This window comes from Vulpes vulpes, chromosome 3, assembly GCF_048418805.1.
Source record: "Vulpes vulpes isolate BD-2025 chromosome 3, VulVul3, whole genome shotgun sequence".
Lineage (NCBI taxonomy): Eukaryota > Metazoa > Chordata > Mammalia > Carnivora > Canidae > Vulpes > Vulpes vulpes.
In genome coordinates, this window is record NC_132782.1 from 31506678 (window position 1) to 31534124 (window position 27447).

At 45.1% G+C, this 27447-nt stretch overlaps 1 protein-coding gene across 1 annotated transcript in view; it reads right to left on the reverse strand.

Moving 5' to 3' along the window:
• COL5A2 (collagen type V alpha 2 chain) overlaps positions 1-13756 on the reverse strand; it is a 138567-nt gene extending 124811 nt beyond the window's left edge. The window contains exon 1 of the mRNA XM_072752150.1: positions 13236-13756. Within this exon, the coding sequence (XP_072608251.1) occupies positions 13236-13332 (97 nt within the window). The 5' untranslated portion in view covers positions 13333-13756. The remainder of the gene's footprint in view (positions 1-13235) is intronic.
• Between the last annotated feature and the right edge of the window lie 13691 nt (positions 13757-27447).

Below are 27447 nucleotides of genomic sequence, written 5' to 3' on the forward strand. Positions count from 1 at the left end.
CAACTGGCCGCGACCTACTGGCCGTGACTGACCCCAGGATGAACAGGCGGGGTGACCAGGCCGTGACCGACCGGGCAGGATGACCAGGCGGGACCGACCAGCCCGGACCGACCCCCAGCCAGGACCGACCATGACCCACTGGCCGTGACTGACCAGGCGGAATGACCAGGCTGTGACCGACCGGCCGGGACCGACCAGCGGGCCGCCGCGGGGGCCGAGGGAGCGGAGGGGGCGGGAGGGGCGCCCGGGGCCAGCGGGGGCTCAGGCGCCCGAAGCCTTCAAGATCTGAGGCTGTGGGTCCTGTTCCTGGGAGTTCGTTTCACAAGGTCGCTTAGAGACGCCGCGTCGCTCCGCGGGGTCAGCGCCGACTCTGGGTTCTGGCTCCGGTCGGACCTGAGGCTTGTGGGCACGACAGGCTCCAGCTGGGCCGAGGCCGCCCGACTCTCCCTGGGCGCCCGCACCGCCGGTAGAGGAATCCGGGGGGGGGGGGTGCTCGGCGGGTGCGCGTCCGCCTGCGGCCCAGGGCGTGACCCCGGGGTCCCCGGGTCAAGTCTCGCCTGGGGCTGCCTGCGGGGAGGCTGCTTCTCCCTCGGCCTGGGTCTCTGCCTGTGTTCCTCAGGGATAAATAAAATCTCTAAAAATCCAAAAAAAAAAAAAAAAAAAAAAAAAGGAATTTTGCCTGGAAACGTTGTCTCCTTTTAGAGACTTCTCTAGAAACTTTGTCCGAAAGCCATTCCCTGAAAAGCGGATTGTTTTTCCAAAGAAGCTGGAGGCTGAGTTCCCGAGATGCAGCGCAGGGGCAGGGAACTGGGACGCGAGGAAAACCTCAAATCCTCACCTCGAAGCACGCGACACGTGACCGCGAGGGCGCGGCGCCCTGCAGCGTAGGCGCCGGTTCCCCGGGGAGCGGGCCGCAGCGGCTGCCGGGAGCTTCCGGGAGCGGCGGGGGCTGCCGGGAGCGGTGGGAGCTTCCGGGAGCGGGTCCTAGGCGGCTTCCGGGAGCCGCGGGGGCTGCCGGGAGCAGGTCGCGGGGGCTCCTGGGACCAGGTCCCGGGCGGCTTCCGGGAGCGGCCGCCGCACACGCGCCTGAGCAGGCGGTCGCGCAGAGGGCTCCCCGCCGGGCTGCCCCTGGCGTGCAGGGTGCCGTGTCCCGGCCCTACCCCGACCGCGAGCCGCGTCTACAGTCGCTCCACAACTCGGGAAGGCGAGGGAGCCTGTTCCCCGAAGCCCGACTCTAGCCGCAGGCTTCTCTGCGAGTGACTGGCGAGTGTTGAGGCCCCCCCGGAAGTAGGCTGAGGGGTGATGGGGCCTTGGTCTGAGCCGTGGACACCGGTCTCCAGTCTCGGCTTCCGACTCCGGGTGACCTCGGCGGGGGCGAGGGAGACGCGCCGCCAACAGGCCCTCGGAGGCTCGCTCGGACTCAGAAGCCGGCTCCCCGGGAGGGCGGGGGCCAGGACGGCAGGGGGCGCCACTGCCGATCCGCAGGGGCTGCGGCCCAGTGGCATCACGAAGTCATGCTTGCGTTCTCTTTTCGTTCCGTTTATCCTCAAGTCAAAGCCTCTGTTCTAATTTTTTCCTATTTAATCCCTAGTTTGAGGCTTTGGGAGGATAGTTAGACAAGCAGGTATGTTACTTTCTTCATGTCCACGGAGAGCCTTCTACTCCTTTGGGCCGCTGACGTCATGTACCTCGAAGACGACGTCCAGGTCCCTGGGGGACCGCTGACGTCATGTACCTCGAAGACAACGTCCAGGTCGCCTCGGGGGACCGCTGACGTCATGTACCTCGAAGACGACGTCCAGGTCGCCTCGGGGGACCGCTGACGTCATGTACCTCGAAGATGACTTCCAGGTCGCCTCGGGGGCTGCGCAGGCCGCCGCACTTCTCACGCGGGCCTTGCCCCTAAGTCTACATTTCAAAGATGAGTAACCTGCTCAAGATCATAAGGTTGCAAATGGCAAATGTAGACTCCAAAGACCCATATTCTAGTAACTGCTTATTGAAAGTAGGTGGAAAAGAAGTTTGAAATGTAGAAATTGCTAACCATAAAAGGCCCTAAGTACTGAAAATGGAAATAGTTGGAACTGAGGAAATTTCCAAAAATAGAGAAATCTGTGAGACAATGACCTGTTTGTTCTGTCCATAGGCCTGATTGATAGTATATATACTGCTGTCCAGGAAAAAAAAAAAATAGAGAGAGAGAGCTATAGTATTGTAGTGTCTATTTATTCTAAAGTGGCTGTTTTAGGAATATAGAGTAAAAAAAAAAAATAGAGAAAATAAAGAACAAAAGTAAAAAGATGTCACAAACTTCTCCAACCTCTTTGAAATTCTCTAAAGAAATCTAACAAGATATGATACAGGTACAGTCATGAAGACTCCCATTACCGTGGTGCCTTCCATTTCAATGACTTCAATGAAGCTAACTGGCACCCTTGCATACCCGCAGAGAACCCATCCTCCCAAGCACATATGCCTTCCACATGGTGCACTACCGTAGAAGTCTATCCTGAAGAAACTCAAAAGTCCTCTTCAAAAACAGTGAGAATCTCGTGGGGAAACTTCCATTTTGATTATACTTAAGCAACTGCCAGTTTCTATTAGATTGGATCTGAAGTGATTCTAATGTCTTGATGGTGAAACCCTCCATGGGCAAGAAAACAGTGTCCACAACAGCCATGTCTCATCCTCCTAAAGCGTGAGCCACAGAGTAGATGTGACGGTGGAGTTTTCACCCAGAGCCAGGGTGTCTGCTGATTCTGATGGCCAGAGAATAGTGGAAAAAGGATTGCAAAAGGCAAATTACCATATAATTAGCTCTCGTTGTAAGGGAGTAATACTAAAACTGTGCATTATAGAACAGTAACTAAGGGAGCATGTGTTGTGCATTAGTGTCTTACGGAGCAGGAAAGAAGAAGACACTACACAGTTAAGTTTTGATTAGAGGTTAGGCTCCAAGGAAAAGTTAACTTGAAGCAAAATTTGGGAAGGTGACATCCAGGTGGAGCTGCAGGGTAAGACCCTGATTCTCATGCAGAATTCTGAATGCTTTCCCTTCAAACAGAAAGGGGGATGAAAGCATATTTTCCTAAAACAAAAACAAAGTCATCTATTTTAAAACTTTTTCTGGAACTGAACCTGCTCATTCCTCTAAGGACTGTGTAACATTGCACCCATGGAACAGATGTAGGTAGCTCAGGTAAGTGTAAACTTTGGCAAGTTTATGAAACACTCATGCTGAATATGCCAAAATATTATTGAAAAATACTAGTTATCATAAAAATACTAATTTAATTTTATTTCATCCTCCTCCAGGTATCCAAACACAAGCACTGCCAATGGTATTCACTGGCTAATGTCTATAGCAGTAATTCTGTTTCATTTTTGTCTCATTCTCTACATAATGGAATTGCCCCACTTTTTTAAAAGTAAAAATAAACAGATTATAAGAAGATTGAAATCTTCCAGGGCTAATGAGAATTCCATTAGTTCAGGAATTTATTAGTTGTTTCTCAGCAAAATTCAGTTCAATTTTACTATGCTTAAGGGAGAAAAATAAAAGCACAAACACCCACTTATTCTAATCAGTAGATGTCAAGATTTGAGGGGAAATGGGAAATGGTTAGAGAAGTGAGATTTTTTTTTAATGAACACTCAGAAAGACATAACATTTAGCACCTTAAGGCTTGAACGCAAGATTCCTGAGGAAATGTTATTCCTCCTTCCAGGGTCCAAGTCTTTTTTTTTTTTTTTTTTTTCCTCAGTACAAATTTGTGTAAAAGGAAATTCTTATATCAGAATCACTCATTTGCCTTGGAATGACCAGTACCCTCTGCCATCTCAAAATAAAGTATAAGCTTTCTTTATAAAGCTTCCGAGGTTTTGTGTTTATAGCCAAAGATGAGAAAATGTGGAACTTTTTTTTTTTTTTTTTTTTTTTTTGCAATTCATCCTCTATGGTAACCAGTTAACCTCACTGCCCATCCTACCAGAAATTCTACCTCAAAAATTAGCACTAACATGAGAAAAATGATGTTCCAAATTAAACTATAACTTAATCATTTCTTCAATATAAAGCTGTGCAAAGAATGAGAAAGAAATGGCTTACCAACCATTCTGAAGCAGCATAAAGAAATCTGATAGGTTCTTCTACCTCAGAAACAAATAGTAAGCATATGACCGCTGTTTAAGTAAATGAAAATATTAAATCCTCATAAAGGAGTTTGTTTGCTATGGAAACCATCCATATTTTTAGAATTCCATGATGAAAAATCTAAAGCTGATGGCCACAGAACCATCATACTGAGTAATAAAAATTTAATTAAAAGAATTCACAGCTACAAATTACCTGGTAAATTCCCAACGCGCAAACGTCCCTCTAAGTCAAACCCATCATTTTGTTTAAGTTTAAAAACCGAGAAGAAAGAAGCAGCAAAGGAAGGAGAGTGTGAGCATGAATAATGTACCTACTTCCTCTATCAGTTTCTGCTTTCTGGAGTCAACCTCACAAAAACCTTCAGGGAGTAAAAGGAGTGAAGAAATGAGCAGCCTTTGGAGGAGGAAGGGCTTGCCGCCAAGTCTGGGAAAAGATGGTCACCCCCACCGCTGTACCAAACAGTCCTGGGAGCGGCCTTGTAAATCCCTGCCCGGGAAGCCATTCCTCTCGTTCCGAGTGCAACCCAGCGCAATGCAGTGTGGAAAATAAGCTTCCAATTTTGAACAGACTTTTATGACTATCATATTTTCAGAAAATAAACGCTGAGACAGAGCTGGTAGGCAGGCGTGAGGTAGCACTGGGCCATGGAGGGAATCGTGCTTGGCTTGCTCACACACTGGAAACCATTGCGGAGAATGAAATGTGTGTGTGGGGTGTGAGGCGGGAGAGGCGGGTGATGCTTCAAACCACATGGCCATGAGACAGGCTCCACGGAAAGATGTGTTGTTTCCTTTGTTTTTTCCCATAGTAATCCTACTCAAGGAGCTGATACTATAAAGCTCTACTATTTGAAGAGTGCGATTTTTAAACCGCTTAAGATACAGCTCGTTAGAAATGAGTTGCATACTTTGATGTATTATCAAAATGACCATAGTACAACAGTAGGTAAAGCTTGCATTTTAAGTTCTCCACTAGACTCTCCTCTCTGAGAGCAAAAGTTAATTCTTTTATTTTTCAGTAATATGTCACATTTTCATTCTCATAATCACCTAAAAAGTATTTATTGCTGTATTATTAAATAGTAATCAAATAATAATATCAACTATCATTTAATGAGCTCCTGCTATTTGTCAGGATCCATACTACTTAAGTGGTTTATATACATGATAGTCTTCATAAGAATTACTTGAGGTAAAAATTGTTATTCCAATTTTATAGATGAATAAACTAAGACATAAAGACATTTTAAAAATTGCTCAAGATTATGCAAATTTGCAAAAACTGAGTTTAACATAAGTTCACTAATAAATGGCGGGAAATATTTTCTTAGATTTTCAAAAATAATATTCAACTGGTAAAAATGCATGGAAAAACTATCATGTACCTAACATATAAAATGAATTCATAACATGGAGTGGAATCTGGAAGGCAGAGGTGAGTGAAAAAAGGAAAAGTACAGGTGTGTATGTGCAGTGGGAGTTGGAAGTACAAGCACTTTCCTATTTTGAGGCAGACTGACAGCTGATATGACTAAGAATCTAGAAATGGGCCAGATCATAAAAGGTATTCTATGCCATCCTTAGGAGCTTGAACATTATCCTTTTCCCCAAAAATGGGAGTCAGCACAAGGTTACAGGGATGGTAATGACGTGATCAGATTTTAGTTTTATATCACAGTGGCAGCAGAGGGGGTCTATATACATGTGAATGGGAAGTGGCCACACAGGAGGCATGGCAGGGAATTTAAATGCTATTGCAATAATCTGGGGATTTGATGTGGGCCTGAACTGAGGCATTTGTAGAAGAAAGGGCTAAATGGGTTTATCTGGGAACTACTTAGCAGATGAAATGGCAAAATTTAGTGACTGATTGGAATATTCCTTGAGTGACCAGTTAAGATGATGTTGCCATTAACTGATAGAAGGAATACATAGGAGAGATGGGTCTTGTCTTGAAGGGATGACCATCATGACTTGAGTTTTAGATACACCAAACTTGAAGTGGTTATGGCCCATCAGAGGGAAGCTGGGTATTGAGGTTCATGTGGAAGATCAGGATAGCAGAGAAAGATTTGAGAATTATCAGCAGTTTGCTGTTAAGCAAAACCCTGAGGGTGAGCGATTCTGGGACAATCTAGGAGGAGAATAGACAGGGAGGGCCACTGAACTAAATCCTGTGGGGAAAAAAATTTTAAAAAGTTGCCCATGAAACTGAGAGGAAGAGGCTGGGAGCCAGAGGGAGAACTTTCAGAGAGTAGTCTTTCGGGAGAGCTGGAGTGGTTAGTTGTATCAAATTAAGGAGACAGGCCTGATAAGACAGATGCAAGGGACCCACTGAGACATCCAACATTTCAGGCCTCCTCTCACTGGACCAGCACCACTGGAATGGTGGGGCAAGAGTCAGAGTTGATCAGGATGAGTGCAGCATGGTGGCAGAGACTGAAAACTAGAGTAGGCCTTTAGAGCAGCTGGGCTAAGAACTAAGGGTGTGAGACAGACGCAGGCCCTGGAGAGAGTTGAGCTGGTTTACAGAACAAGGGGAAAGACCCCAGAGAAAGGAGGTGGTTGTAGTCACAGAAAAGAGAGCATGATGGAGCAGGTTCCCCCAGGAAATGGGAAACACACAAAAATATGGAAGGAGAGCAAATCCAAAAGTTTTTTCAAAATAAATTCAAAGATTAAGTAAAAGTCAAAAATAACACTGCTAAGGTTTGTACCTATGATGACTGAGATCAGATTGTAGTATCACTTTCTGGGTCTCATTTAAGTCTCCTAAAATTACCTTCAGGTAAGGTTCCCAAATGATCTGCTAAGAGTCCCATCAGATTGCAGGGGTGTGTACATTTTCCCAACTTTAGATAAGGACCCAAAGGTCTGGTGAGGCTAAAGCCCTCTTTGCAGGTGGCAAAACTGCTCATGGCGGAGACGGACAAGAACCCAGGTGTTTTCCTAGCGACTGCTGGACTGGGTTACTCTCCTGACTACGTCAGGTGGTGACGCATATGCGGCAAGTAACACTGCCACTGAGAATGTATTCGTTGTCTCTTGAAACCAAATTTATAATTCTGATTGAGCAGACACCCAAAAGAGAAAAAAATAGAGAAAAAGAACTGTGAGACTGTCTTTTCTCCTTCCCAGGAGAAACTTAAAAAAAAAAAAAAAAAAGTAATCATTTTTTAGTTTAAACATTATACCAGAGAGATACAGGGACAAGTTTCCATTAATTTATTAATATTAATTCATTAATATTGTCAACATTACTACCTTCTCTGTAGAATGCATGCAGGTAAGAATCTTACACTACTGTGATTTTTCTTATACACTGTTCCTCAGTATATTCAATGTAAGATGGAAACACTTTGATTCCTTCTGAAGGGCTTAGTTTTGAACACATCAATAAAATATAATAAAAACATTAAGGTTGCCAATGGGGCCACAATTTTAAGGCAAAATTTTCCATAGGATAGCCTGCCCCCTCCAGCAAATGCCAAGAGTAGATACTTTTAAAAACACTGACTAGAAGGGCTCAACAGTCTTACAGGAAATTTAGATGAAATACACGTGAAATTTACATGGAGAGAAACTAAGAGAAAAACTGAATTGTCAACATCCTCCTAACTGCATTTTTACATAAAGTTGTACAACATGCCCAAATTTATACAATAAATCAATAAGTAGCAATTTTAGTCTTCTCCCTACCATTACTACATTTCTCATATGCATATCTAAATTTGTCAATGTTGTGATTTCAGAGCAAAAATGGTAAGTCAAAAACTGACCTTTAAACATTTTATAAATATGATCAAAGGCAAAATGATGATGTATGATTGTCTTTCAAGTAGGAGCACCTTGTTTGAATTAGAAAAGATTTCTTTCTGTGGTCATAGATTAACATGTTTCCAATCTCCTCAAAAGCAAAGCTTTCTCTTTCTGTTTTTACCTCACATCAGCATTATGTGCATTTCTACAATGATCAACACAATGAATCGCAATGCACTGTGGTAACAGTGCTAAAAGTGTGAAGAACAGGAAGTGAAAGAGAAAATGAAACCTATATATTCACTTGGAAATTTTGATAACATGAGCCCATGGTATAGTTGAATGATTTACCTCAGCCACCATGAAAAAGGATTTGGGCTTGAGTTATTTTTCCCCGAAATGATGGGGAATTTGCAACGGTTTATCTACAAACCTTAATTAGGCAGCCTTGTAACTAAAAGGAATAACTGGAACAGCAAGTTATTATCAAGTCACAGTTGTGCAGTCTTGGAACAAGAAGCCAACTGGGTGAGCTACATCAAGATCAAAGGAATGTTAGGCAGAGATGTAATGCAGCGGTTAACCAACACCTGCAGAGCTTGCAAATCCCATCCAAACCTACTAAATCAGGGTATTTGGAAAGGAGAGGTGCCTAGAATCAATACTGGTAACAAGCTCTTCAGATGATTATATGGCCAGCTCAACATGGATCTGTGCGTGGTTTATGCATGAACTAAAACGAGTCCTGGTCAAAACATATGTTTTGCCATATATATTTGCCAATATAAAAAAATCATCTGTATCGGGGCACCTGGGGGGTGCAGTCTGTTGAGCATGGCTGACTGTTGTTTTCGGCTCAGGTCATGTTCTCAGGGTCCTGAGATTGAGCCCCATGAGGCTCTGCAGCTCTCTCTCCCTGTCCCTCTGCCCCTCCCCCTACTAAAAAATAAATCTTTTAAAAAATTATGTATATCTATCTATGTCTGTATATAGATAGAGACACTCTTCAAAGTAAAGCTTCATTTTGGTTTGGATAAAAGTTACAGGCACTTGTAAATTTATCTGAAAAGAATTAGGAAGCAAGGAATTGCAGCCTCATTTAGGTTCCATCCCATGTTCTGAGCTCCACGGCCTACTCAGAAGTGATCACAACTATACCCTGCCCATTGAAAGCAGGTCTGTTCAACTGAAAGTGGCTGATCCTCATTGTGGTTGGGACTACAGTCGCCTCCTAACAGCTGTTCTTTCGTTTATAACCTTCAGAAGGTAACTCTACCCAGCAGAGTACATGATGAGTGCTACCTAGGTGCAAGACTACAATTCCTAGCTTCCCTTGTGGCTTCCTGTAACAAGATGATCAATTCCAGCCGTCAGAAGCAAGTTGAAATGGCATGGAGACCTGACAGTCTCCGCGAGAAAAGGAGACTCACAGCCTTTGTGAGAAAAGGAGACTCACAGCCTTTGTCTCTCATCAGTCGCATCTATCCAGAAGCCTAGAAAGTAAATGTAATGGCTGGACCTCCAAAAGCCATCTAGGACCATCACATCAAGGGTTATACTCTAGGGATAGGAGACTAGAGAACCAGAAAGGGGTGGAGTCGTTGACAACATTGTAGAGCTAATACACCAGCCTTTCACTACCTGAAAGCTTCTTTTAAAAAGAGAGGGGAAAAAGAAGTCCAATTTTTTTTGGCTTACTACTGTATTCTGCTAGATGTAGCTGAACCCAAATTAAAACATTCAGTATAAAAGAAAAGTGCATATCCTACATGATCCAAAGTATCCATTTTAATAGTAATGAGTTTTAAATGATTTATGAATGATCAAGTACCTTAAGCTATGTATTCATATTCTCTACTTCCTTTAAAATGATCTGATCCAAGTAATACCGAGCAATAAGCACTTGTGTCTTCAACTTTGTATTTTAACAATCAGATAAGTGGCAGATACAGCATAATAAAGTGCAAGGGACCATGATATAAAAAGTACTGTGAGCCCCTCATCTCTTAATCATCAGAAGTTGGCTTGGGTCCAGGATATCAGGGTAGGGCTGCAACAAGAGGGTTGCAAATTTATGGTCCATGAGCCAAACTTGGCAGTCAGATATATTGCATTTGGCTTATGCAATGCTTTTTGAAAACATTAGTTTTGAATGCCTTAAAGTGGGCATGCATCTTCAGATCTCCACAGGCCCATCATCCCTGTTGATGTAGAAACACTCACTTGCTTCACTTGCTTAGGTTACCTGCCTCATCTCTGGAAACAAAATGGTACATTTCTGCACCTTTCCTTCTCTCCATTCTCTCTCTGTTGTTGAAATCAGTGATTCATACCAAAGATGATTTTCTAAGTCTGTGCATTTCCAATAAGCAAGAATGTGTATAACTCACTAGGAGCTAGAACTTTGTTTAGGAATGTCAAAATTACTATAAATGCACTATAGTATCTTCTCCTACAGTAAAAAAAAAAAAAAAAAAAAAAAGGAAACTTTCAAAGCATCCCACCACCACCATCACAAACACACATACTCCAAAACTCATGAAAAGCTGATTTTGTCATCTTAACTCTGATTCTTGTTACTTAATAGTTTCAACTAAAGTTAGTTCAAACTCCTTTCAGTTAAGAATTTACTTTTTCAGTTTTTAGGAATTAAAAAAATCGTTTCACTTCTTAAAACTTATTGACAAGTAGTAAAGTTTTGGGCCTAAAATGCCTAAAACTTTATTTCCTTACTTTCATCACATCATTCCTAAGAATTTCTATCAGGTAGCCACTATGCCTATGTTTACATTTCTGGTAAAATAACCAGAGTCAAATAGATGAAAAATATACCTTGAAGTATTGAAAAGAAAAAATATTAAAGTTTGTAAACATCTACTTACATGTGATAACACGTCTCTACGTTTCAAAGAGGACATATTTGTATACAAAGTCAATAACAGATTACATGATTTAGTTGCAGCGAAAAGTTGAAAAACATACCTGTTTTGTATGTGTACTTTAGATATTTCTTTAGTTTAAAGCATTTTCCTAAATTTACTCTTCCCCAAACTTAAAATCACATGGAGTTTCAAAACTGACACTTTATTAACCTGGTGTCAAGCCTGAACAGGGGAAACAAAATATTGCCAAGTATCCATTCAATATAACTGAAACCAAAATATGCACCTTAAGTAAGCACAATACAAGTCACGAAACTCTGAGTATGCTGGATTCTGGAATTCTCTTCTAGACACCTTTACATAGGATCATACTACTTTCTTTTGCTCTTGAAATTTTTAACACATATACTCTCCTAGGGTGAGTAATAAAACAGAGGAATTTATTTTTTGCAATGTGAATGCAAGGAATTACTTTTTCTGTAAAATCTGATGTTTGAGATTCTGGCTACTGTGCTGTTTGGTTATATTGGAGGAAGAAGGGTTGGTAGGAGATGGAGACTGTTTTGCACCAAATTACAAATTTCTAACTTTTATGTGAATTCACAGTAAGAAAAATTTAACTTTCCTTATTTTTCAGAAACACCTACAGAGTAATTACAACTATTTAGGGAAATCTTTGAGCATATATAGCCTATTCCATTAACCTTATGCAACACTCTTTTCGCTTATTCACATGTTCAATCATTTCCACACTTTATAAAAGTAAGTAATTTATCTTATATTAACAAGGAAAGTTGTGTGAATTTTTAAATTAAAAGTTGTTGTTTTGGTGGGGAGGGGAGAGAACTCTCCTAATTAGATTTGCTATTTCCATTGTAATTTTTGTTTTTTCTCTCCTTTTCTGACTTCTACTTCCCAGTTATTTTCCCCACCCTTCCAAGCCATGCACGTTTTTCACACGATTACAAAGAAATTCAAGACTTTTACCTTTTCTAAACGGTCTGTTTTTAAAACATAAAAAGTAATATAAAAAGCTCCAAGATTTTAGAAAGTGCCCCCTCTATGGGACTCCGGACAGATTGTTGGGTATCTCACATTCTTATTTTCACTCTTTAAATGATTTTTAGAACTTGTGGCCTCTAGATGATTTTTATGAACATCTTCAGAGCAAAAATACACAGAGGTAGGTTAAAAGACATGTGCACACACATCTGCATGTATTGGCATATATTTGTGTATCTATATATGTATGTACATATACGTACACCGCAGTAGATACGAAAAGTTCCAATGTGCTAAGTTTTGAAAGGTTGAGTTTGATGTTAAATAGTCACGAAAATCTATAATGGTCTATTCTGAAAAAGAACACGTCTGGAGAATAAGGACTTAATAATCAGTGGAACCAAATTAAATATTTTCTTATATTCTACAGCAGCCCAGCAGTACCACCCAACCGTGACATGCGCAAATTGCATAGGAAAAAAAGTAAAGGTGACCTCCCCCTCGCGCCCGAGGACAAGGCCCCGCAAACACCCGTAGACGCCGCGGGGGAGGCGCGGGTTGGCCGCGGTCCGCCCGGGGTCGGGGTCGGGTCGGGGTCGCGTCGGGGTCGCGTCGGGGTCGTGGGTGGGGTCCGGTCGCGGTCGCGGCGGGGACGGGGTCGCAGGTGGGGTCGGGGCTGAGGTCGCGTCGGGGTCGCGATCGGCGGCGGGGCTGGGTCGCGGGCGGGGCCGGGTCGGGGTCGCGTCGGGGGCGGGGCGGGGTCGCGTCGGGGCGGGGCTGGGGGCTCGCGGCTTCAGGGGCCGCTTCTCCGCCTCCGCCCCGGGAAGGCAGCGAGGCCGCCTCCGCGGAGGCCAAGTGCTCCGAGATCCCGAATGACAAGGAGAAGGCGGTGAAGCCCGCAGAGGGAGGAGGACGAGGAGCCCGACACAAAGGGGATCCGCTGTCGGAGCGGCGGCGGCGGGTGCTCTAGACAAAGGCTCGGGAGCCGCAGCTGGAGTGGAGCGCGGGGCTCCACCCGGCCGCCTACCCGCGCCCCGGCCTCCGCCCCGGCCTCCAGCCTCCAGCCCCGACCCCCGGTCCCAACCTCCAACTACAGCCTCCAGCCGCGGGGCGGACCCCGCCCTCCACCCCCGGCCCCAGCCTCCAGCCCCCAGCCCCGACCCCCGGCCTCCAGCCCCAGCCTCCAGCTCCAGCCCTAACCCCGACCTCCAGCCCGACCCCCCGCCCCGGCCCCCAGCGCCCCGACCCGGCCCCCAGCCCCGGCCGCCCGCGGCGGGCGCTCCTCGAGCCTCGTCCACACCGCGCAGCGTCCGCGTCCGCGTCCAGGCGGGCCCGCCCCGACTCCGCAGGGGCGCCCCGCGCGGGGCCCCGCCGCCCCGGCACACCTGTCACCGCCCCGGGGCCGCCACCCGCGAGCCGCGCGCCCGGCAGACTCACCGTCGTCGCCGTCGTCCTGCGCTGTCACCGCCACGCAGCGGCCGACGAGGACGGCGACGAGGAGCAGCGGGCTCGCCCGCACGCAGGCAGCTGCCATCCCGCCTGCGCCCCGACGGGGCCGCTCGGGCTCGGGCTCCGGCTCCGGCTCCGGCTCCGGCTCCTGCACCGGCTCCTGCTGCAGCCCCGGCCTCCAGCTCCGGCCTCAGCCCCGGCCTCCAGCCTCCGGCCTCCGGCCTCCAGCCCCAGCCCCAGCCCCAGCCCCGGCCCCGGCCCGTCTGAGCGGGGCGGCCCCGGCCGCGCGGCTTTAAGGAGGAGGACGGCCCCGCGCCCCGCGCCCGCCGCCTCCCGCCGCCTCCCGCCGCCCAGTGCGCGCCCAGCGCGCGTCTGATTGATGGCGAGAGACCGAATCAGAGCCCGCGCCTGCGAGCCGGGGCCGCGCTCCGGTTACGGGCAGCCCGAGGGGGACCGACCGCGGCGACGGAGCTCCCTCCGCTTCCTTTCTCTTCTCTGGCCTCCCTGCCTCCCTGCCTCCCTGCCTCCCTCCCTCCCTCCCTCCCTGCCTCCCTGCCTCCCTCTCTCCCTCCCTGCCTCCCTGCCTCCCTGCCTCGCTGCCTCCCTCCCTCCCTCCCTCCCTGCCTCCCTGCCTCCCTGCCTCCCTTCCTTCTTTCTTTTTTTTATTGAAAAACTGTTTGAAGGAAGAGCCCATCCTCCCCCCCTCCCCTCCCAGCCCTCCCCCGACACACGCCCCCTCACTCCTCGCTTTTCCCCTATAAGCTGCAAAAGACCTTAGGGGGGAGATGCAGCCTCTTAGCCCAGTCGTTCGGTGTCTAGATGACCCCCGGCTCCTGCTCAGCTTGGATGGCAAAGGATCAAATCTTAACCCTTTCTTTTGACTGAAGAGGACACAGTCTTGCCTCCCTGTGCCGGATTCTCGTTTGGGGGTTTTCTCCCCCAGATTCTGGACGGGGACTAGTAAACCTGTGCCCAGGTAACGTCCAGGTGAAGAAACTTGCAGACACATCGCTTTGTGGCGCATCGTGCTTTACTCCCCGCTGACCTCTGCCCTTCTCCACATCTGTGGTTGAGGGGGGCACATCTGCAGGGCCCTCTTGTCCCAGAAAGTTTCACCAGCTCGGGAGCCAGGCCACTATGTTCGGGTTCAGGGAGGGGGCACACGGCACTTGGTGTGCAAAGTCTGGCTTCCCACAGCAGCTGGGCGCTGACCAACTGCAGAAACACCGAGCCCATTACCCCCTGTGCCCCCAGCTTTCTCCCGCGAGGAAAGGGCTTTGGCCCGACCAGTGTACACAGTTTGGCGACACTAACATGAGTGACACAGTATTAACTACGTCCCAGATGGCGAAGAGCCACATAGGAGGAGATGGGGCTGCTGTGACTCCTACACCAGTTTTTCAGATTCGGTGCTAGTCCCGGTTACACCTGCCTGAAGAGCAGCATTCGTGATCTGGGGCCGTTCCTCACAACTGCCAAGATCTTAATGACCTCGCAGCGTCCTACAAACCGAATACATGTGCGACCCTGAGTCCACCTAGAACCAAAATGGCCCATTCCGTGCAATTCAGGTGAGTAGCTGACACTGTGCTGAGCCCTGAGGGCGACAGTGACACAAAGGAAGTGAAAGCCGTGCCACTGCCTTTAGGGAACACATGGAGATGCTCAAGAAACAGGCTTGCAGGAGACACAGAACTGGAAGCCCGAGCACGTAGCTGCGGGGCGCAGTCAGCCAGGAGACATGCAGAGGAAGGGGGGCTTGGGCGCACGGTCAGGTGAGCGATGCGCCATCCTTTTCATACAAGAAACCCAAAAGCCTTTGCATCTCAGCTTGGAGCTACAATCTCTGGAGAGACATTCCACAGGCGGTCACCTTTCCAAGCAGCTCTACCCCCGTGTCTCTCAGTTTAATTTTTCACTTTTATAGCAAAGATTAAAAACACGACCTGACCTCCCACAGGTCCCTCCAGTTTCAGCCTCTGCTTCCTGTCAAACCAAAAGCATCTGGCATGATAGGGACAGAGAACATACTTTCAGGACAGCTGTGATAAATTAGCTCGTCTTTTCGAGCTCTGTGACTTGGGCTTTTCCTCCATGATCGGCTTTGGGATCCTACACTGCAGCTTGGAAAAGAGTAAAATGTACACAGGTGTTGACCAGGTGCGTTGCTTTCGCGGCTGTGGTTACATTCAGGGTAGAGGACGCGACCGTTTCTTGGTCCTTGAAGAACTGGTCCTAAGCCCCGGTGTTTAAGCGGGAGCCCAGCGACCTGTCACAACCTCGCGAAGCCCTCCCACGTGTAGACCGAACACTGCGCACCTCCTGGCTACGTCTTTACCAACTCGACTTTCACGGCCTCCTTGAAAGCTATTATTTTTCTTAAGTCATATATAAGGATTTATGATTCAAAGAAGTTTACCTCCTCAAGTTTGCTCAGCTCCTAAGTGGCAGGTCTAGGGTCCTATTTCAGAGACTTTCATGTCCTAAGTGAGTATTCTCGGTTCTTCCGAGCTCTTGGACCTGCAGGACACCAATATTTCCGGTCACCAGAGAAAGCTGTCTCAGCCCCTTTAGGGTTGGTCCTCCCGCCTGTCTCTATTCCGTCCCTTCACATCTCCTTCAGGACTTCACTCTGTGTCCCCCTCTCTATCCTCAAAAAAAAAACAACCCCACAAAGATTTCCCTTAGTGAGTCCCCTTCGTCATCTCCTTTTTCCCTCTACCTCCTCGTCCCCCCGTCGTGTGTCACCGTCCTCGGGAGAATGTCACGGCCTGCCCTGCAGGAGACACCGAGCCTCCCCTGCGGGTGAACCCTTCCTCTTCCCTCCCCATGGTACTTGACCCCCTTCTTCCTGAAACTCCCTCCTCCCGACACTCCCTGGTCCCGCATGCTCCTCTTATTTCCCTGCTCTTCTGGTCAAACTTCTTCGTAATTCCTTCCAGCGGGCTGCGGTGCTCCCAGCGCTGTCCTGGCGCACCTTGCCCCCTGCCCCCCTCCTGGGCCGTGTCCGCTGTCAGATCCCCGACGTCACTGCGGGCCACACGCTGACGATATCCGGGCACGGCTCCCCCCCCCCCCCCCCCCCCCCCCCCCCCCCGAGCTGCACACCTGTCGACTCGTGTGTCTGAGCGTCCGCATTGAACATCTCCCCTGGACGCCGCTCTGGCCCCCGGCTCAGGAGCCCAGCAAGGCCCCCCCACCCGCATCCAACTGCCGGCCAGGCCCCCAGGCCCTGTGGGCTTTGCCGTGCGTTCCTTCACTCAGTTACTTCTCCTTTCTTAAAAAAAAAACCAAGTTACCTCCCAAGTACTTACAAGCTATAGTTCCAGGATAGCTTAAAGGAAGAGGAAGGTAGGGAGCGGCGGGGGGAGGGGAGGGAGGAGGATGAGCGAAGAGGAAACACCTACTTCCTGGGTGCCGTCTCCTCCTTTCCTCTTTTGGCTTCAGCCGTTGGAAACCTAGATTTTTCCCAGGCACGCAGGCAGCCTCACACCTCGGATGTTTGCTCAGGCTCTGGCCTTTGCCTGAAAAAACCATTTCCCTGGTCTAATCCTTCCTTTATTCAACAGCTATTTGTCGAATACCTGTTATTTGCCAGGTTCTACTCCAGGAACTAAGGACATGTTTGTGAACAGCATCAACAAGGTCCCCGAAGCTGTGGAAGCTTCAAACCCTGAGTGGGAAAACGGCAATAAACTAGTGAGCAAATGTGCAAACAGAGAATTCGAGCCTCTGATGTGCCGCGCAGGAAGCAAGGGGCGCCGTCAGAGTTGCTCAGGAGTTAGGGGCGGGACGCTGCAGATCAGGGCCTGCAGGGCGGGCCCCTTGAAAGCGCTAACAGCGACTCTGAGACCCGAAGTGTGGAGGTACCTGCCCTAGAGAACGGGGAAGCGGCGTGCCTGGCGGGGACAGCAAGTCCAAGGGGCCTGGGCGACACGCGACCTTCCTCTGGCCGCTGTACCAGTTACGGACACGTGGTCCTTTCACACAATGCGATGTGCGGTCCCAGGTCCTGGGAGTCCCGAGCCTGGGCCTAGCGGCTAAGTCAGGGTGCCCACAGGCTTGCGTCCCTCATAGGGCTCCAGGGGGACCCTTCCTCGCCTCTGCGGACCTCCAGGGCCCCCTCCCATTCCCACGGCCTCGTCCACGGGCAAGGCCAGCTCTTTCCACGGCCACGTCCTCCCTCTGACCACTGGCAGGAAAGGTTCTCTGCTTTTAAGGACACGTGTGACAGTCCTGCTTCCACCCGTGCAGTCCAGGGCAACCTCTCACGTCCTGGGATCATGATCACACCTGCAAAATGCTTTTTGACATGAAAGGTAACACAGTCACAGACTCCGAAGATGACAACGTGGGCATCTCAAAGAACAACCAGAAAACACCAAGGCAGACAAAGCGGACACGAAGCGTGGGCACGTCCCGAGGGTCACCGCCTTCCGGCCCCCACGGGCCAGGCTGTGACCGGGCAGGGGCACGGAGAAGGCCGCCTTGCCAGGTCCGGCCCTGAGGCCCTGCGCTCCTGGACAGGAGTTGAAGCTACTTTTTCTAAACGCAGTGAGACCCAGATAAAGAATTTTTAAACAGAAGAGTGATGTACCCTAAAGTTTTGATATTTTAGAAATCTGGACGGCTTAGAGCAGCGTCTTCTACCAAGGCAAGACGCACATGAGGGCGCAAGTCAGGGCGCACTCGGGCTCCAGTGAGACACGACGGCTGGGACAGGGACGGGCGGGGAAATGGAAAGAAGCAGAGGGGTTCGGGTGGATTCTGGAAATGAAATCACCGAGAAGTCAGCTAACGGGGAGAACCGAGGCGGACGGCTGTGCCACCTGAGGGGATGAGGGGCCGGCAAAGCCCACGTCTGACCCCCGCGTCCGCACACAGGCCCGCTGGCCCTCGCAGAACCGGCCAGCGTGGTCTGCGCACACCTGAGCAGCATCACGTCATGGCCACATGCCCTGACCCCGACGGCGAGATCCCTGAGACACAGACCTTGCTCCTATTTGCCCGATAGTTACCTGTTGAACACCTGCCATTCGCTCAAGAATCAGTAGGACTCGACGACTGAAGCCCACGACACAAGTCGCAGGGAGCAAAGTCCAAAGGATTCGCAGCTGCCAACGCAGAGGACTAGGAAGGTGACGACCCAGGCGAGAGAAGCGCCTCAGCCTGGAAGAGGACCCGGGTCAGAGGAGGACGAGCCTCGCCGGGTCGGGCCGCTCTGCGCCCACCCGCCGTGGAGCACCTGAGCCCAGGCCCGGAGCAGGAGCGGCTCTCCTGCGGCGGGGTCACTGGGACAGGGACCACAAGAGCAGGGGTGATGGCTAAACGTATTAAGCCTTACGCTTTGTCAAATACCGTGTAAGCACTGCACGTGTGTTAATTAACTTAACCCTTAAATCAATACTGTGGGATAAGCCCTATTATTTTCCTTGTTTTACAGACGAAGAAAGGAAATTGAGGCTCATGGCAGCTGCGTGACTTGTGTCAAGTCGTACATACAGCAAGAAATGACCAGATCCAGCCTTACAACTCACAAGGAGTTGACGTTCAAAGAAATTGTAGGATGTCTATTTCCCTAAACTCCATCACTGATTTTTTTCTTTAACAAATGACAATGGGGGAGAACCCTTTGGGATGTAGTTAGCATGGTGTTTTTTCAAGTAAGCAGTTATATGAACCAATGAATTTAATTACAAGTCCTATTTATATCCAAACTTTGTAAATATAGGTTACCTCTAGCTGAGTATTTGTACTAAAAATATATCTACATCTTGGCATAATTAGAAATATCTTTTTGTAATAGAAACTGTTAACTTCTGGGGAGCCCGGGTTGCTCAGTGTTTAGCGCCGCCTTTGGCCCAGGGCGTGACCCCAGGGTCCCAGGATCGGGTCCCACGTCGGGCTCCCCCACAGGGAGCCTGCTTCTCCCTCTGCCTCTGTCTCTGCCTCTCTCTGTGTCTGTCATGAATAAATAAATAAATAAATCTTTAAAAGAAAAAAAAAGAAACTTAACTTTTTAAGTTATAAACTTTCATTTTAATCTAACCATGTTTCAGAATAAGTCATATTTTGAGAAAAGTTTGTGATTTTACATCCCAAAAAACTGCCTTATCTCCTGAGGCAATCAACAGTTATATTTAGAAGTTATGAAAAGTCTTATGAGGCAAAGTCATAAGTGATCTGGTAAATAATACTGGAGTGTGTAGCACCCTCTTCTCTACATACTGTTTGAATACATACATGGTCAGGATGATTATCTCCACTTTACTCTGGGATTCAGAAAGATTAGTGACCTTTCAGAAGCTACACAGTGCCAACAACAGTCTCAAACATAGGCTTCCAAGTCCTAGCACTCTACCCATTGTACCTCATGATGATTAAACTATAATTCAAATTTTACTAACTAGATAAGCAGTATCAAAAAAGTCTACAGACTGGAAGTCTGATGTACAGCTCGGTGACTACTGCACACTTGAAATTTGCTGAAAGCATAGGTCGTAAATGTTCTTACCACACACACAAAAAGGTAATTATGTAAGATAAGAGTTTTGTTAATTAACTTGATCACAGTCATCTCACTATATATATATATACACATATATATATACATCAAATCATCACTTGCTACACCTTACGTATACATATTTATCAATTATACCTCCATAAAGCTGGAAAAAAGCGAAGATTAAAAAAAGAAAAAAGCTAAGATAATAATAATAGTAATAATAAAGTCTGCAGAATTATAGTGGTTATGAGCATAGACTCTGAAGCTAGACTCACAGAATCCAAATCCCAGTCCACCACTTTCCAGCTGGGTGACTATGAAAAACTTGCATGTCTTTCTGCATCTTAGTTTCCTTGTTTGCATAATGAGAATAATAACATTGCCTACCTCCCTTGGTCATCTTGAGGATTAAATAGGTTGATATTTGTAAAACAGACAATGTCTGGCATACAGGTAATATTATTATATATGTTCTGGTTAAATAAAAAGAAGTAACAGCATTAGTGCTTCTTTTAAAAAGCATAATTTGGGACGTCTGGGTGGCTCAGCGGTTTAGCGCCTGCCTTCAGCCAGGGGCATAATCCTGGAGACCCAGGATCAAGTCCCCCATCGGGCTCCCAGCAGGGAGTCTGCTTCTCCCTCTGTCTGTGTCTGTGCCTGTCTCCCTCTCTCTCTCTGTCTCTCATGAATAAATAAATAAAATCTTTCAAAAAATAAAAAGCATAATTTATCAACAGCTTAAAAATTTAACTGTTTATACAATGGAATATTACTCAGCCATAAAAATAAAATCTTGCCATTTTTGATAGCATGGATAGACCTAGGGTATTATGATAAGTGAAATAACAGAAAGACAAATAAATAACATACGATTTCAATTACACGTGGAATCTTTAAAAAAAAGAATAAACATACAAAATAGAAACAGAATCATAACTACAAAGAACCAGTAGTTGCCAGAGAGGAGGAGATTTGGGGGATAGGTGAAATAAATAAAGGAGATTCAGAGGTACAAACTTTCAGTTATAGAATAAATAAGTCACTGTGACGAAAAGTACAGTACAGGGAATAAAATCAATAATATTGCAGTAATGGTATATGGTGACTTACGCTAACTACACTTACCATGGTGAGCATTGTGCAATATATAGAATTGTTCAATCGACGTGTTGCACACCTGAAACTAATATAACACTGTATGTCAGCAATACTTCAATAAAAACTCTTTAAAAAATAAGATTTAACTGTTACAATTTACATAAAGATGAAAACTTAAGGTAATTAGAAGGAAGTTTCATTATCTATCACAGTATGCTCCACTAATTCCCACATTCTGTTTTTTATTCTTTTATATTATGTTTATTAAGACATGCCTTCCTTTTTCTTTTATTTTAAAGATTTTTTTTTAATTTTTAAGTGATCTCTACATCCAATGTAGGGCTTGAACTCACAACCTGAAATCAAGAGCCTCATGCTCTACTGACTGAGCCAACAGGTGCCCCAAGGCATGCTTTAAATAGAGCAAAATTCACATTTTTAGGTGTATGGTTCTTTGAGTTTTGACAAATGCATACAATCGTGTAACCATCATCACAATCCAGAGGATATTTTCTTGTCCCCAAAAGTTCCTCCATTTTGAGTCCATCTTCTCTCATCCTCATCCTTGGCACCATTGATCTGATTTCCATCCCATAGCCTTGCCTTTCCAAAATGTTATATAAATGAAATTAAAGAGTATGTAGCCTTTTTTGTCTGGTTCTGTGGTTTCATCCATGCTGTTGCATATATCAGCAGTGCATTCCTTTTCTTAAATTCGTATGTTTACATGTTTAAATTTATTCTCATTCTTAACCATTAATCCACTGTTTATTTATTAAGCCTAATAAATCCTAAAATGGATGATTGTTTGTATTGGAATAGACAATGCTCTGCAGCTAAAATGAGAGTCCATGAGTCAGGGCTTCCCCTCAGGGAAACTTTTAAGATGGCAGGACTAGGGACAGGCTACAAAGGAGAAATTGTCCAGACACTCAATGACACCAAAGGCCATTTATACCAAATGAGCTTGTTATGCTCCATATACTTCTTTAAAAAAATTAAAAGCCAAAGAGTTGTAGGTTGTTTTTCAACAAAATAAGGAGTGATTCAGCCCATTAGATTCTGAGTTCTTACGTGGCAGCCGGAGGTTGGGGAACTGCGTCCTTGGAATGGAGACAGAAGTAGAGGGCAAGGAAATTAGTGTGATATATTTTATCACTTTTCACAAGTTCATCAGTATTTTGTTTAGTATTTTAAATTTTCCTGGTGTTGGGGCAAACTATTCCTTCAGCTCCTTTAATAAAGTTAGTTGTTTTGCAGAGCTGTGGAATTCTCTTTCAGAGAATATGCAAGAAGTTTTTATAAACTGGCTCTTAAGAAAGGCTAGCAGGGGTGCCTGGGTGGCTCAGCGGTTTAGTGCCTGCCTTTGGCCCAGGGCGTGATGCCCATTTTGTATAAATATACTATTATGAGTTCAGATAGACTCTGACTATAGTAATTGAAGTCTTAATTATTAAAAATGTGTCACTATGCAGCAGATTTTTCAATGTTCTTTGTTTTCCTGTTTCAAGTTTTTAATTAAATTTTAATTAGTTAACATATAGGATAACATTAGTTTCTGGAGTAGAATTTAGTAATTCATCACTTACATATAATATCCAGTGCTCATCACAACCAGTGCCCCTCTTAACACCCATCACGCATTTAACCCATCCTCCACCCACCTCCCCTCCAGTAACCTTCAGTTGTTCTCTGTAGTTAAGTATTTGTCTTTCTCTGACTGCCTTAGTTTGCTTAGCATAATATACTCTAGCTCCATCCACATTACTGAAAATGGCAAAACTTCATTCTTTTTGATGGCTGAGTAATATTCCATTATATATATTATATATTTATACACACACACATATATATATTTATGTAATATATACCATATCTTCTTTATCCATCTATTAGGTGATGGGCATCTGGGCTCTTTCCAATGTTCTAAACACCACCAGGATCCAGTGGCTCATTTATTATACTGTTTAGAAATCAGAAACATTCTGTATAGTTAGACCATAATGCCCTAATTACTATTTAGTTAAAATATGTAAATATCCAAACACAAAAACATACACACCCATACAAAAAGAGTTGGTGACGGGTAATTCATAAACTTGATTTTGAGTATGATCTTAAGTTACTGCACCCACATAAATCTAGAGTCCTCCTTGACACCTAAAGATGAGAAAATCAAAGCCCTCTGTGATCATTTACTACAAAAATTGGGTTATTATTCCTCATACACAGAAAATATGACACAGGTTTCACTCACTAGTTGGAGAGTATATTATTTTAATGTTTCTTTAAAGTATATTAGTGATATTGTCTCCTGAGATTTGGGAAAACACATGGACTTCATTTTCTTGTTTTACGGAGGCTTACTTTTGTTTTCTCTGGAGTAATTGCGATCATAAGATATTATTGGATGAGTGAGATTCATAAATGTGCCTTGTCTTCCCTTTCACCATCATCTCCACTTCCATGATTTTGGGGTGAGAGGATCTGGAGAATTGTCCCCGAAACATCTGAAATCTCTTTTTCCATAAATATAATACCCAGCAAGAACAATCAAGAGACACAGAACTTCAGCAACTTCTCTTCCCGTTACCTTAACTACAATTAAATTTATACACATTTAAATTGTAAAAAGAGATCCTTCATTAATTTGCATCATATAGTCAATCTCCAAGACCCGTCAGTTGGCTCCAGTAGTGGAGCCATAGTGCACTTAATTTACTAAATTTATTCTGAATTCTGGGACACCTGGGTGGCTCAGCAGTTGGGCGCCTGCCTTTGGTTCAGGTCTGATCCCGGGATGCGGGATCGAGTCCCACATCAGACTCCCTGAGAGGAGCCTGCTTCTCCCTTGCCTATGTCTCTGCCTTTCTCTCTCAGTCTGTGTCTATCATGAATAAATAAATAAATCTTAAATAAATAAATAAATAATTTATTCTGAATTCTGCTCACTTTTTAATGAATCTATTAAAAACTCTCCAAATTACTTCAAATATTTGAGATATGGAAATCATCTCCAAGAAAGAATTAAGAAGTTACTGTGCTCCTGAGGCATGAGCATCAGCCACCACACTCTTGTTTCCAGTGTACCTTGCACATCCTAATATATCCATCTCCCTACTTAAGTGAGGGTTCTGGTTTCAAAAATTACATGCATTTCGATATAATACACTCTTATTGAGAGATTACTTTGAAGATGCAAATATATATAGGACATACTCGTTGCCCTCCAAGGGCTCACCTGGTTTGGTGGTGAGAGACACAAGCACTGATACCTGTAATCCCCCACTCTCCCAGGATGAGTTCTACTATAGGAGTGCACACAACAACAGGCAAATGGGGTAAGGTAAGAGGACAGAGAGTCACAAGGAATCTGGAAAGGTTTACACATATGGAAGAATTTACACAGAGCTTCAAAGAAGAGACAGCGCTCAACAGAGACTGGCTGAAGGATGGTTAGGGAAGACAGAGAGGAAAATATTCAAGTGGCTTAAAGGAGCTGCCAGTAGCCTAGCAGAGTTAAATCTCAACAGTGCAATATTGAGCCCCCTCCATAGTACAAAGCATGAAATATTTAAGTAAAACTTAAATACTTATTAATACACAAGTAATAAATACACATAAATAATAGATTCATTAATGCTTATTACTACTTCACAACTTACTAAGTAAAATATAACATTTTAAAAGCATAAAGTAAAAAAAAAAAGCATAAAGTATTTACAGCAAAGGAAATGGGAAGGGAAGACAGGAAATACTTAAAAGCCAACTGCAATAAATCCTAACCTTAACAATATGTTCATCCTTAATAGTCTAGTCAGTATCTCAAGATAATATCTGTGCCAATTATTCTATTTCAAGGTACTATGGTTTTTTTTTTTAATGATTTCACTAAACTAATATACCACAGGACTGTATTCTCCAGAATGCTCTGTCACTGGACAGGGGAAGAAAGACATCAATAACATGCCTACATCTTTATTCTTGTAGTAAAAGTAAAAAAAAAAATTAAAAATAAAGCATTTCTAATATTCTGCATGGTTTTGTTTCTTGTGGAACCACACCCATATCTCTGCTTCCAAAAGAAGACATAGCTCAAGAAAAAATGCGCATGAATCAGTAACCATACATCGATTTGAATTCTGTTTCTCACGTAGCAACCTCATCTCAGCTTCTAAGCTCCCCCCAAAGAGGCTTCTCAGCAGCCTGAGAGTCAACACGGCGAAGAGAATTGAAAACACGTTTGTAAGTCTCTCTCTGATGAAGCCCGTGCGGGTTACTAGGCCTTTAAATTATTTAGAAAGAAAAACACAGTTCCAAATTCCAAATCCTGAAGAAAGGGAATGAATATCTCGTATAATCAAACTAGTTTTAGGTTCAAAACAACAACAACAAGGAAACCACAAAAACTCCTTTTGGGTCCTTCAGGACTTGCAGTGTGATGCGTGCGAAGCTGTTCACCAGAACAGGACGCCCGGTGGCCCTGGGCCAGGACAGCCTGGGCTCAGCCGAGCTCCTGACCCAGGGAGAGCACCCCCCCACCAAGGGGTGCTGGGCACCAAGCCCAGTGCCTCCTTGGAAAAGGAGATCGTGAAGTCCCTTCAGATTTCCAATGACTATTATAGGAACTATTCATAAATGAGTTTTACAAATTCTAAAAATTAATAAAATATAAGCTATCATTCTTATTATTCTTACTACATTTGAGGGATGATTAAACACAAATAAGCTGTTAGAGAAGAATCCTTTCAATTCTCTGCTTAATAATGGGCAGTGTGGGATCCTGTAGTTATTTTTAGCCATTTAAAACATACTTTCAGTGGGTAAAAGGACAAGACAAGTGAGCAATGCCTTAGTTTGGCAGGGTTCCCCCCAGACCGCCTGAACTCAGAAAGAACATCCAAGTGGAGAGCTCATCTAACAGAATGAGCTAAAGGAGGCGAAGTGGAGAGAACCGATGGGAAACAGTAATGAGAGAAAGTATCTGACATTGCCCTGGAAAAAACAGACTTTCCATTTGCTTAAGAGTAATGTACATAAGCCAAATATTATTCCTTTACAATTTATGACTACACGAGTTTCAAACATAACTACTATGAAAGATGTGATTTGATTACACAGGGAAAATGCAAAAACGACATGTGTGGAATCCCAAGTTTTTGTTTTGATGCTGCAAAGGACTTTCACGAGCACACCCCACAGAATTTCCCTAGCCATATAGTGAGTGAAGAACCTCATGTTATGAGGCCCCTGGGAGGCTCAGTGGTTTAGCACCTGCCTTCAGCCCAGGGTGTGATCCTGGGGTCCCGGGATCGAGTCCCGTGTGGGGCTCCCTGCATAGAGCCTGCTTCTCCCTCTGCCTGTGTCTCTGCCTCTCTCTGTGTCTCTCATGGATAAATAAATAAAATCTTAAAAAAAAAAAAAAAAGCTCATGTCATAGGTAATTAGCAATAAGTTCGGTAGGGTCACATGACATGCAGAAGTCACACAACTATAAGGACATCACGCAGGACGTATGTACTGACTTGCAGTTCATCCTCTACTTCAGAAGGTCTAAGCATTCCTACGTGCTCACAATATCTTCTTTATTGGGAATTAAGGGTGAGTCTGTGAAGCCTTCCCTTTTCCAAGTACAGATCTATATGATGCCAGATTTTTTTCATTCACTTTAACCATTAATTTTAACCATTACAACAAATGGCAACAGCTTGAAATCAGATGCAGATATGAGAATCTTGCTGTTTTCTATGAAGCCAGACTTTTTTTTTTTTTTTAATTTATGATAGTCACAGAGAGAGAGAGAGAGAGAGAGGCAGAGACACAGGCAGAGGGAGAAGCAGGCTCCATGCACCGGGAGCCCGACGTGGGATTTGATCCCAGGTCTCCAGGATCGCGCCCTGGGCCAAAGGCAGGCGCCAAACCGCTGCGCCACCCAGGGATCCCTGAAGCCAGACTTTAAAGAGACTTGCAAAAATGTAAAATAATGCTCCTCTTCTCATTAACTTTTTTTTGGTAAGTTATGCTAGTTTCATAAAAATACACTATTAATGTTAAAAAATGGGTATATGATTATTATTATTTTAAATAAATTAATACAAATTTCTCAGTTTTTGTTTCTAATATGGTGAATATCAAAAAGTATAAAGTACTAAATTTTATTTAAGGTCCTCAGTAATTAAAAAGGTACAAAGGGCTCCTGAGAGCAAACCAAGATTTTGAGAAACACTTAACACCATAGTCCAAGCATGTCCATTTCTCTTCTACATTTTTATTACAGTATTTAATTTTCAAATTTGCATAGTAGCACATGCTTTTCCTCCTGCCCCTAGAAAAGAGAAAGTGAGGAAAATATTTTTAAAATAATTTCACTAATAAACACACCACCTTGATATGATCATTAACATTTACAACATTTATTTCTCTTCAAAGATTTTTTCATTTGAGAATACATTCTTAATATGTAATCTCACTCAGTATATTGCTTTTTTCCCCAATTAACACTGAATAAGATTTTTTTTAAGTTTTTTTTTTTTTTATTTATTCATGACAGACACAGAGAGAGGCAGAGACACAGGCAGAGGGAGAAGCAGGCTC